This window comes from Gymnoscopelus microlampas (genome assembly GCF_963454915.1).
Source record: "Gymnoscopelus microlampas genome assembly, chromosome: 11".
Lineage (NCBI taxonomy): Eukaryota > Metazoa > Chordata > Actinopteri > Myctophiformes > Myctophidae > Gymnoscopelus > Gymnoscopelus microlampas.
In genome coordinates this window covers 1,215,232-1,227,231 of record NC_139948.1, presented here as the reverse complement: position 1 = coordinate 1,227,231, position 12,000 = coordinate 1,215,232, and the positions used below count along the sequence as shown (strand labels likewise).

Here is a 12,000-nt window from a genome sequence, read left to right as displayed (position 1 = left end):
TATGTATGTATGTATGTATGTATGTATGATTATTGATTAATAAACACATTGTTGTTGGTGTCTTCTCCTCCACGTCACCAGTGCCCATACCCTAGGGCCTAGGTGGGGTTGGTGAAAGGGCCTACTCTTTGCATGTTCTCCCCGTGTCTCCTAGGGTAGTTAATACCCTCACAAAAACATGTAGTAATCCTGGTCGCTATACACCGCCTCCCCCATGACAGCCGAGAGCCTGATGGAGGGGAAAGGAACTGGTTGGAATAACATGTTCCGGGGAACCTCCCCCTGTCAGGTGACAAGAAGGTCAGTTGGCTCTCATGCATTGAAGGAGGCATGAGCTCGGCTCTGGGCTCCCCAGGCCGGTGGGGGGACAGGGGAGTGTAGCGCCCAGGATCACTTAGAAAATTGGCACCGGGTGGGAAAAAAGGGTTACAAAATCGTGGGATAAAATAAAAATAAAAATAAATAATAATTATAAGATATAAAATAAACACATTGTTAAAAAACAAACCAAAAAAAAAAGTGCTCATGATGTGGCCTAAGACCCTAAGTTGCTTCTTTTGGGCTTGTTTTCATTGACCTGCTTATTTTACTCAGAGAATCTGGCAACACCGCTTCTCTGCTGTTGTGAAAAAAAATAGCTGTTATTAAAATGGCGACTGTTGTGCATCTGAGGATCGGGGACCTGGTCTGGTGAGACGACCACACGCTTCACGACACATTTAAACGGCTTCTAATGAACGTTAACGACACAAAGCGTCATTGTAGCTGACGTTCACACCGTATTAGACGTGTTTTGTCGGTTATAACAGCGCGTTAAGGCCAGTGTTAGCATGGCGGCTAGCGGAGGAGCTAATGCAAATAATAGTGTGTCTGCCTACCTACCGCCAGGGTTGCCAAATCTGCTTATTCTAATTTCCCCAGCAAGATTGTATTTGAAAATAGCCGATCTACAAGCTCACAACGTGTCGCATCGCGACGCGTTGTGAGCTTGTAGATCTGCTATTTTCAAATTGCTGATGTATAATATGTTAAAAGTGCACATGTGTGGCCCATAGTCGCTTCTTTTGGGCTGTTTTTTCTAGACCTGGTTGCTTGTTTCTCTCACATAATCTGGCAACACTGCCTACCGCACCCAGGGGCCCAAAGAACAGATATACAAGCTAGTATAGAGCTTGTATATCTGTTATTTTTCTGGGATAGCGACACTGACATATACTACGACACAGTGTTGGTACTCCCATTTTTTTACTTGAGTAAAAGTACCAATACCACAATGTACTCAGTTACAAATACAAGTCTGGTATTCAAAATCGTGCTTGAGTAAAAGTACAAAAGTATTTGCTTTAAAGAGGTGGTGCCACAGTTTTGCACTTTTTCTGTTTTTCATGTGTCTATGAGGTTGATATAACTTCATTAAGCCCCCTGGTGGTGTTTTTATGGTGTTTTATGTCTTCTCTGACTACTTTGAGTTTCTACCTGGAGGCTGAAACCTTGAGGGTCAAACGTGCCAATAGAGAAACAGCGCTTTAGTGACATAGTAAAAACATACCCTCCCCCTCATTATCATAACACAACAGGTGTGGGCATGAGGAGGGACTAGGACAGGTGGGTGGTGCTAAGGTGGCGGAGGAGGTGCTAAGGTGAGAACCAGGTATACTTAATGAACTGGAGGCGTGTCCACATAAAAACATAATTTTAACAATTTCTGTACACCTTTTTGAAAAAAATCTTCCTCCTAGTATAACCATAATACCTGATGATTATGTTTTGGTGGGGGGGATCACTGAAAATCACGGCACCCCGTCTTTAAGTGTCACTGTCATTTGATTACATGATATTGATGATGATGACAATGGCTGTGATTAAAAGATAACTCTGAGAGTGTACAAATGCAACCAAATGGACCCTTACAGGTCTGTAACTCTGACAGTGTACACATGGAACCAAATGGACCCTTACAAGTCTGTAACTCTGAGAGTGTACAAATGGAACCAAATGGACCCTTACAGGTCTGTAACTCTGAGAGTGTACAAATGGAACCAAATGGACCCTTACAGGTCTGTGACTCTGACAGTGTACAAATGGAACCAAATGGACCCTTACGGGTCCATTTGGTTCCATTCGTACACTGTCAGACTTATGGGGGTCCTTGAAATTTAAAAAGTTTGAGAACCACAGAGTAAAAAAAGAGAAATGGCAGCTACAAGTTAGTAAAGCAATAATGTAAGTAGTACAGTAAGAGCATATAACAGTCAACTGAAACATTCAAAAATATTACTGTTTATGAAACACAGGTACAGTAGATTTCCTGTGTGCAGGCACATACATGAGTGTTGAGGGTGATGAAAGGTGGATGTAATGGAACTGGGGGTTAGGTTGTAATTTGGGATAAATGAAATATCATGAGATATATATTACTTGGCATTGAATTGTACAGGCATAGTCGCCGACACCAGCATTCTAGGCAGTATCGGCTGCTTTTCCGATACTGCTATCTGTATGGAAACAACTTTATCAGTAATCAAATGAATTGACGTTGACTCACTGTGTTTCTCCAGGGGGAAGCTTGGTCGGTACCCTCCATGGCCAGGGAAGGTGAGAGACTTGACCTTTCTATTGACTTAATCAATCATCAATAGTTATCAGTAGTAATACTATCAATAGTGATACTATCCAAACTAGTTTTTATCTGACGTTTGCCGTATGGTTTTTACTGTACTGTTTTAACACATTAAGACCGGGAACGCATCTGTGTCATTTTTAGATTTCTTTGGCTATTCAAAAATAGCAGATGTACAAGCTCATAGCACGGCACTTGGTGCCGCGCTATGAGCTTGTAGATCTGCTATTTCTTTGAAAAATCGTGAAAATGTGTGATTTTTTTTTACTTAAATCTTTGCTTCTGGGGGGTCCCTGGAACAACATATTTTGAGATGGGGGTCCGCGGCCAAATACATATCATTTTGGGCGTCATTGACGTGAAAAAAAGTTTGAGAACCACTGATATTACGGCAACATAAGTTTTTTCCAAAAACTGTTACGATTTAGAAGACATTTATAGAATCCCCCAGAAGCAAAGATTTGAGTTAAAATGTTTGCTTTAAAAAATATACAGCCGATTCAACGATTTGCACACATTTTCAAAAATAGCAGATATACAAGCTCATAGCGTGGCAATCGGTGCCGCGCTATGAGCTTGTATATCTGCTATTTTTGAATAGCCCAAAGAAATCTAAAATGACACAGATGCATTCCTGGTCTTAATGGGTTAATTCTTACTGATATAATGTTGCTTTTTTATCTTGTTCCGTAAAGCACTTTGTAACCCTGTATAACTCAACGTTATTATTATTATCATTATTGTTTATCTGTCGTCTCTCTGTCTAGGTTGTCAGCCCGCCCAAGGACCTGAAAAAGCCACGGGGCAAAAAATGCCATTTTGTGAAGTTCTTTGGTACTGAAGACCAGTAAGTAATGTCAACACACATCCTAAACGCTCTGTCGCCAGAGCTGTTACCGGCACATGATTTCACATATTTAAAGGGATATTTCACTTTCAAAAAAGAATTGCGTCATTTTATTGTCTACTCAGGCTCTTGTGAGCCCCCCAGACAGTTTTTAAGTTGCTTGATTCAGTATTTAGATATTTGATATTCATTTTATCAGACGCCCCCTTCCTATACAAACCCATTGTAACTTCAAACTCCATTTGATCACCATGTTAGATTCATCAGAAACACCTGTCCTTGGTTCTAGTGACTGATATTGCCCTCCTAATACGTGAGGAGACTGTGTTTTTTCGATTACTTTTTTCATTTATTTTATGAAATGTTTTAATTGTATTTTTTCTTCTTCTTCATTTTCCAAAATAATTATTAAAAATAAATGAAAAAAGTAATTGAAACACGGTGTCCTCACGTATTAGAGGGACAATATCAGTCACCAGAAACAAGGACGGGTGTTTCTGATGAATCTAACATGGTTAAAATGGAGTTCGTATAGGAAGGGGGCGTGTCTGATAAAATTAATATCAAATATCTAAATACTGAATCAAGCAACTTAAAAAATGTCCGGGGTGCTCCCAAAAGCCTGAGTAGACGATAAAATGACCCAAAATGATTTTGAAAGTGAAATATCCCTTTAATTGCATTTCTGTCATTGAACATATGAATACAAATTACACTTCTGTTTGGATTTTAGGCTTCAAGGACAAAAGTTGCACAGGGCAGATATGACGAATAACTGACTGACATATTTAATAACTTTATACTTGAAAAAACCCCAAAGAAAAACACAGTGGAAATAGCCGGATTACAAGCTTGCGACGCATTGTGAGCTTGTAGATCCGCAATCTTTTTTTTTAATGATTTGCCTGTCAGGCCTAGTAGTCACTCCCCTATCGAGAGTATGCACACATGAGTCACTTTTCCACTGGGACACGCCCCCCTCAGCTAGACTTGAGTGGCAAAACATTGAGCAGCATGAAGTGTTGGAGTTTGTAAGCACTTGTTGGAAATCACTCAACGGTCCTGCGTATCACCTGTTTCTAAATTGCACATAATGCAGGAGACAGCAGGACGTTGCGTTTTTGAAAACGAGCGCTTCCAAACTCCAGCACTTCGAAAAGTAATCACCTGCACGGAATGTATTGAGAGAAAGTAGCTCTTAACATGTCTATGGTGGATGTTTATGAAACAAAAACCTTGCAGATAGAAAGAGGATCATTTAAGCTTTCCGTACAGCTGCCATGTTGGTTTGGTTGACACTGTTTAACACATCCACCGCCAGAGGTTAATCTCATAATGTACTCACCAGTGCCAAGGTTTTATTGTTGTTTTTTGTTTTTTTCACGTCGCCATAGACCGCGTTAAAATCCTTAAGAATGTGCGATGCACTGTTTGTAAACATCGTGCACATGTCCCTGTGTCTCCCAGTGCAGACCACGTGTCAAACGGGGCATCCATGTTGTAGTTAGAACGGTTTATGTTAAACAGTGATGACCGAGGAGAAAAAACTACAAGGAAGAAAAAAGGGGTTTTAGTGTGCGCTTTAGACGGGAACGGCAAAACCGGATCGCAAATAGTTCCGTTCCGGTGGTGTTACACTGAAAGCGGTCCGTGTAGAAAATTGAAAAAGAAAAAGAAAAAAGGAAAAAGCACCCGGACCGTAGCACTACGGTCTCGGTGCTTAACAGTTGGATTTAATGGACCGTAGGACTACGTTCTTGGCGTTTAATGTGTTAATACAATCAGATAGGACTTTTCTATTTGGATTTATGGGCTGTCAAGGCCAGAAAGTAGTTTTTTTGCCACTCAGTAGGCGTTCCCACATAACTTCCGGGTACGATCATGTCACACACATAGGTCTAAACCTCCAACCTCCAACCTCATCCTTGTGTGTGTGTGTGTGTGTGTGTGTGTGTGTGTGTGTGTGTGTGTGTGTGTGTGTGTGTGTGTGTGTGTGTGTGTGTGTGTGTGTGTGTGTGTGTGTGTGTGTGTGTGTGTGTGTGTGTGTGTGTGTGTGTGTGTGTGTGTGTGTGTCTCCCCAGTGCGTGGATCAAAGTGGAGCAGCTGAAGCCCTACCACCCTCACAAAGAGGAGATGATCAAGATCAACAAAGGCAAACGCTTCCAGCAGGCGGTGGATGCGGTGGAGGACTTCCTAAAGAAAGCCAAGGGCAAAGAGCAGGTGCCAAAATGTCTTCCCGTTAAAAAAAAAAAAGAAGACCTGCTGCCTTGAGCAGTGTACGGATGTGGGGCTCGCTGTTAGGACTGCTAGGGAGCTCAGTATCTTTAAAAGTGCCGTGACATTATGGTAGAGGTTTGGGTTATGTAGTAGAAGTTGTAATTAGTCCAGTGCTTCTCAACCTTTTTATTTTCAAGCACCCCCATAACTCAAGAGCGTACAAATGGAACCGAGCGTACAAATGGAACCGAATGGACCCTTATGGGTCCATTCTGTTCCATTTGTACGCTCTTAGAGTTACAGGCCTGTAAGGGTCCATTTGGAAACCCTGGGGGGTGCCCGGACCCCACTTTGGGTACCACTGAACTAGTCCTTATTGGTGAGATATCTTGCTCTGTTGACTATAAATGAATAATCCCAAAGTGTTCTCCTCATTGACTTTGACTTGCATTGTACGGTGAAACGGCTCTCAAAGTCACTCTTTTAGCACATAAACAAACGCAAACAAAGCACATTCTGTCAATGTATAACATCACAAAACCCAGTGTTGCACTTTTTTGTTGGAAGAAAGAAAGTCAACTCCATGTTGATTTTGCTATGTGTCTTAGGAAGAAGACCATCACATCTTCACCCCGTAAAATTAACGGGACGTTTTGGCTGCGTTTTGTGATGGCAGAATGTGCTAAATGTGCTAAAAGAGTGACTTGGAGAGCTGTTTCACTGTATGCCAATGAGGAGCCTTGTTGGATTATAAATGTTTTATCAACGGAGCATGATATGTCGCGACCCACTACACAACCCGTACATTTACCAGTCATTGCACTTTATATCCCTTCTTAGCCACTAGTGGTTAAGCAGTGTCCCTAGTCTAGATGGGTGCCAAATACATATAATTTTGGGGGTACTTGACATGAAAACATTTGAGCACCACTGATATAGAAACGTAAGTTTTTTTTCTTCAAAAAAATGTTAGGATTTAGAGGACATTTGTAGAATCCCCAGAAGCAAAGATTTGAGTTACAAATGTTTGCTTTAAATATATATATATATATATATATATTCAAAGATTTTCACAGTTTAAAAAATAAATAGCATATACAAGCTCGTAGCGCGGCACTTGGTGCCGCGCTACAAGCTTGTATATCTGCTATTTTTATCTGAGCTTGTATATCTGCTATTTTTTTAATAGCCTAAGAATGACACAGATGCATTCCCAGTCTTAATGGGTTAAACCCAAGACCTTGTGGTCCAAAGGCGAGAGCTCTACCGACTGACTAGTGCTTTGGAATGAGAAATGTATTATGTTGGTGTTGGCGTTGCTCGAGTAAATACACAATGGATGTTGTTGCTTTCCAAAATATTGTCCGCTCTCAGACCATCCTTTATTAGTTTTGGGGCCTCCGGTTGAGACTAGTTTCTTTTTTAACTGACTTCTGGGAATCACAATCACAAACAAACAGACAACTACAGAGGGTTACCAAAAAGACTACAAAAATGAAACTTATGTTGTATAACTTTAACCACTTAAATCTTGTACTCTTATTTGACCAGAGTCCCCCACCGCTCTATACTAGCCCCCCTCCTTTTTTTTCTCTTTACATTAAATATCTTTGCCGAAAACAGCTGATCTACAAGCTCAGAGCTAAATATTGTTTATTTGCATAGTACTGAAGCATGGTTTGTCGGTGTAGACATTGAGCATGTTTTCTATTGCATAGGCTACACCAGTGGTTCTCAAAGTAGGGTCCAGGGACCCCCAGGGGTCCTTGAGAAGGTTCCAGAGGGGTGCCCAGAGAAACTAGTTGATAAAGCGTCGAAATAAGTTGAACCACTTTAACCCTAACTTTGTACTTTGGCTCTGCGTTGGGACGTGTTGTGAGCTTGTTGGTCTGATAGTTCCTGGGGAAAAAAGGCCGGGGTGGGGGGGGGATAACCCCAAAAAATATTTTGGAATAATTTTGACTGAATTCACCATAACCTTATCTCAGATGTGGGTCCGCGACCATATCAATTTGGGGGTCCTTGACATGAAACCTTTTGAGAACCTTTTGGAGAACCACTGGACTGCACTGCATGCATACAACCAAATACACATACAACCAAAGCCACATGTGATTTAACAATGAAGGTGGGCAATGTGTTGTTGTGGGCAATGAGTTGTACACACTCTTGTTAGTTGTACAAACACTTGTTTTATTATTGTATTGTTTTATTGGATCTTCTTTAGTCAATACACTTATTTGTTGTAGCTCTTGCTCATTTGATTTTGTTATTTGTCTCATCTGTTTAAGAACGTAGGTAGCTGATATATTGCACTTTCACTTTAGCGCGAGGTATACTCTTGGTTGCCTGTTTTAGCAGAAAATGCACTTAACCCATTAAGACCTGAAGCCGATTCTACATGTCTCCTAAATCTCAGCAGTATTCTGAAAAACGTATGTTTCTATATCAGTGGTGCTCAAACTTTTTCATGTCAAGGACCCCCAAAATTATATGTATTTGGCCACGAACCCCCATCAAAATATTTTGTTCCAGGGACCCCCCAGAAGCAAAGATTTGAGTTAAAAATGTTCGCTTTAAAAACATATATATTCAAAGATTTGCACACATTTTCTCAAAAATAGCAGATCTACAAGCTCATAGCTCAAATCTAAAAATGACACAGTTCCAGCTTAATGGGTTAAGACTTCCGGTGATTTAGTAGTTTCGTTCCCTACCTATGTTGAATGCACTTATTGTAAGTCGCTTTGGATGAAAGCGTCTGCTAAATGACTGTAATGTAATGTTGTTGTAGAATTCAGAAGGCAAAGGAGAAGGCAAAGGGAAGAAAGCCGCCAGCAAGCCACTGAAAATCCTGGAGGAAGATGACGACGACCTCAGCGCCCTCAAGGACCCGTCAGAGAAGGTCAGTAGAACATCGGAGTCGGTTATCAGTCGAGCATTGACAGTGATAATTGTTGCGGGTTTGAGCTTCAATCTGTGGTGCTCTTTGCTCAAAGAGATGGACGTAAACCCATTCAATCCGGGAACGCAACTCTGTCGTTTTAGATGCCTTTGGCTATTCAAAAATAGCAGATCTACAAGCTCATAGCGCGGCACCGAGTGCGGCAGGAGACAGAGCACAGCTAAAAGCACAACCTCAAAGTGATAGAAAAGTTCAACTTTGCCGCTGTGTGGTGAGAGAGAGAGAGCGACAGCCACTCTGAAGCGTGTTGTGCTCTGAAGTGGCCGTGGACGAGGTGTAGTGCAACACTCCAGACACTTGAGGTGGACACAACCCGGCTACTGTGTAGAACAGAGGTCTTCAACAGGGGGTCCGGGACCCCTAGGGGGTCCTCAGAGTTACTACAGGGGGTCCGCCAAATCTTTGTGTGATATGATTTATTTTACCTTAACCACTTGAACCCTAGCATCCCTTTTCTGAGGAGAACTTCAGCCAAAAAGGGGCAAAGAGGTATAGGTGTAGAGGGGAAAAAGAGCAGACCAAGTAAACAAAAAAAGTTAAATCTGAAACACAATTTTATACAATATCGAGGGGGGTCCCTGCTTCATCTCTCGCTCAGCTAGGGGGTCCTTAGCCTGAAAACGTTGGAAGACCCCTGGTGTAGAAGTAGGGCAGTGGTTCTCAAATCTTTAATTTCAAGGGCCCCCATAACTCAGAGATACAGACCTGTAAGGGTCCACTTGGTTCCATTTATTTTGTACACACTCTGAACGGGATCCAAATGGACCCTTACAGGTGTGTAACCTGTGAGGGTCCATTTGGATCCCCTTCAAGGAATCCAGAGGGTCCCTGGACCCCACTTTGGAAATATTGATAACGTTTTAATCTAGCTGTCGTAGATCGTAGGTCGTTTTGAATTCTTTATTTACCCAGGGTAGTAGCTGCAGCATAAGGTTCAAGGTTACTTTATGTTGTCGCCCCTTGGGAGAAATTTTAAAACACAGAAACATATATAAAAGGTGCTCATTTTCAGTTCCCCACCCAGATCTTTCCAGCCGGTCCGAGGAATCAAACCAGGAACCTTCCGGCAACGGAGCACGCTCCTCTAACCTTGAGGCCACCCGCTGCCCATGTGAAATTAATCAGGATTGAGCTAACTCCATGGCCTATTTTCTTGACCTTAAGACATACAAAACGTTTACAAACTAGCTTCCAGAGATGAGCATCAAATGTCTGGTCACTTCTTGAGCTCAGCTGTACAAGGCTGTCGGCCCATTTTGCGAGAAATTGCTACCATGAATTCAGTGTAACTTGTCTCTTTTGCAAGTTAAGAGTGAGCCTTGCGGGGCCATGTGATCCATAGGGCAGGAACCTGATCCCCTGTTTCTGTAGTGTGAGGCCGCTTGATGTACAAGTACATCCCCCTGGACATGACGGTAGTATGCTGCAAGGACTTAGCCCCAATCCAGCCCTTGATGCTGAGTGCAAAGCAGGGAGGCATTGGCCCCCATTTTTTTAATAGTCTTTGGTATGACAATAGATGTGTCATTGGGGCTTTAAATACCTGCTCACCCAAAATTGTGTTTTTAGTTTGTTAAAGGTAGGGTAGGCTAAGTGATTTTCTTTGGTTAAAATAAGTCTTAAACAGCTCTCTATGGTTCCATTTGCACACACTCAGAGTTACAGACCCGTAAGGGTCCATTTGGTTCCATTTTGTACACTCAGAGTTACAGACCTGTAAGGGTCCATTTGGTTCCATTTGTACACTCTCATAGTTACAGATCTGTAAGGACTAGGAATCCCTAGTAATAATAAGGACTAGGACTCTCCGAAATCAGGATCGCATCGGACCCCAAAAATCAGGCATGGGTCGGACTCTAATGTCAATGTGTGTTTCTCTCCACCCTCCCTCCCTCCCTCCCTCCCTCCCTCCTCCAAGGACTTAACTGACTCAGACCCCGAGCCGTCCACGGCTGAGAGGCTGGGGGCCGCGTCCGGCTCGGCCTTCAAATGGGAAGCCAGTGTAGGTGAAACCCCCCCCCCGACCCTCTTCTTGCCCCTCCAGCCTGCTCTGTCCTTCTGCCCTCTCTTAATGCTTCACCGTGCAGCACGCTCCTCGCCACCACACCGCAGCACAGCTGCTGACTCTGACCTTTCCTCCCTGTTTGACCTGTGTGTGTGTGTGTGGTGTTCACGCTGCAGAACCTGTGGCTGATAAAGAACTCACTTGGTGGTCACCAACTCTGTCATGGCTCGCAAAGGCTGCTTGGGGGGGGGGGGGGGGGGTTTACGTATCTTAGCTGAATACATGCTATAGGCTCTATGCACAGCAGCCACATTGGACAGAAATTGGGCCCCTTCCTTGCTTCCTTCACAGGTGTTACCAACAACACTAATGAAGGCTCTGTTCCATTTAGTGTAGCACAGTGGTTCTCAAACTTTTTAATTTCAAGGACCCCCATAACTCTGAGAGTGTACAAATGGAACCAAATGGACCTACCGGGTCCATTTTGTTCCATTTGTACACTCTCAGAGTTACACCCTCTCAAGGAACCATGAGTATCCCTGGACCACACTTTGAGACCCACTAGTATTTCTAGTGAGCCAACATGCACAATATCAGCACCCTGCCTCTGTTTGACCAGAATGGAACAGAGCCTTCATTAGTATCATTGGTAACACCTGTGAAGGAAGTCAGAAGAGACCCAATTTTTCTCCAAAATGGCTGCTGTGCAATAAGCCTATTCATTTCCGTTTTCAGTTTCTGCTGGTGTAGCATTAACCCATTAAGACCGGGAGCACGTCCGTGTCATTTTAAGATTTCTTTGGCTATTAGAAAATAGCAGATATACAAGCTCATAGCGCGGCACAGAGTGCCACTAGATCTGCTATTTTTTTGAAAAATCGTGAGAATTCGTGCAAATCTTTGAATATACATCTTTTTTTAAAGCGAACATTTGTAACTCAAATCTTTGCTTCTGGGGGGGTTCTACAAATGTCTTCTAAATCTCTTAACGTTAAAAAAAAAAAAACGTATGCTGCTATAATATCAGTGGTGCTTAAAACCTTTTTTCATGTCAAGGACCACCCAAAATGATATGTATTTGAAAAAGATGAACACCACTATATGCCACGAATATATTTATTCCGAATTTTCTGAATGTAAAAAAACGTAATATAAAAAAACATTCAAATATCCGTTAGACAGTGTTCTAGAGTGTCATTTTAACTTCCCAGAAACAGGGTTGATGACCATGGAGCATGACTTGCACTGACTGGTGATGGAGTGAACAATGAAGTGTGAAGTGCACTAACGCTAGTTTGTCAAAATGGTGAATGGCGCCGTCAAGTGAATGTCAATGCAAAGCCCAA

At 42.4% G+C, this 12,000-nt stretch overlaps 1 protein-coding gene across 2 annotated transcripts in view; it reads left to right on the top strand.

The window, feature by feature from the left end:
• The first annotated feature begins 644 nt into the window (after window positions 1-644).
• The window catches only part of glyr1 (glyoxylate reductase 1 homolog (Arabidopsis)), a 34,043-nt gene continuing 22,687 nt past the window's right edge, over window positions 645-12,000 (top strand). The window contains exons 1-6 of one of the 2 annotated variants that reach the window (XM_084072694.1): window positions 645-690; window positions 2,559-2,595; window positions 3,388-3,467; window positions 5,549-5,687; window positions 8,479-8,589; window positions 10,568-10,651. In XM_084072694.1, the coding sequence (XP_083928820.1) occupies window positions 650-690; window positions 2,559-2,595; window positions 3,388-3,467; window positions 5,549-5,687; window positions 8,479-8,589; window positions 10,568-10,651 (492 nt within the window). In that variant the 5' untranslated portion in view covers window positions 645-649. The remainder of the gene's footprint in view (window positions 691-2,558; window positions 2,596-3,387; window positions 3,468-5,548; window positions 5,688-8,478; window positions 8,590-10,567; window positions 10,652-12,000) is intronic. The other variant, XM_084072695.1, reaches the window with a different exon arrangement.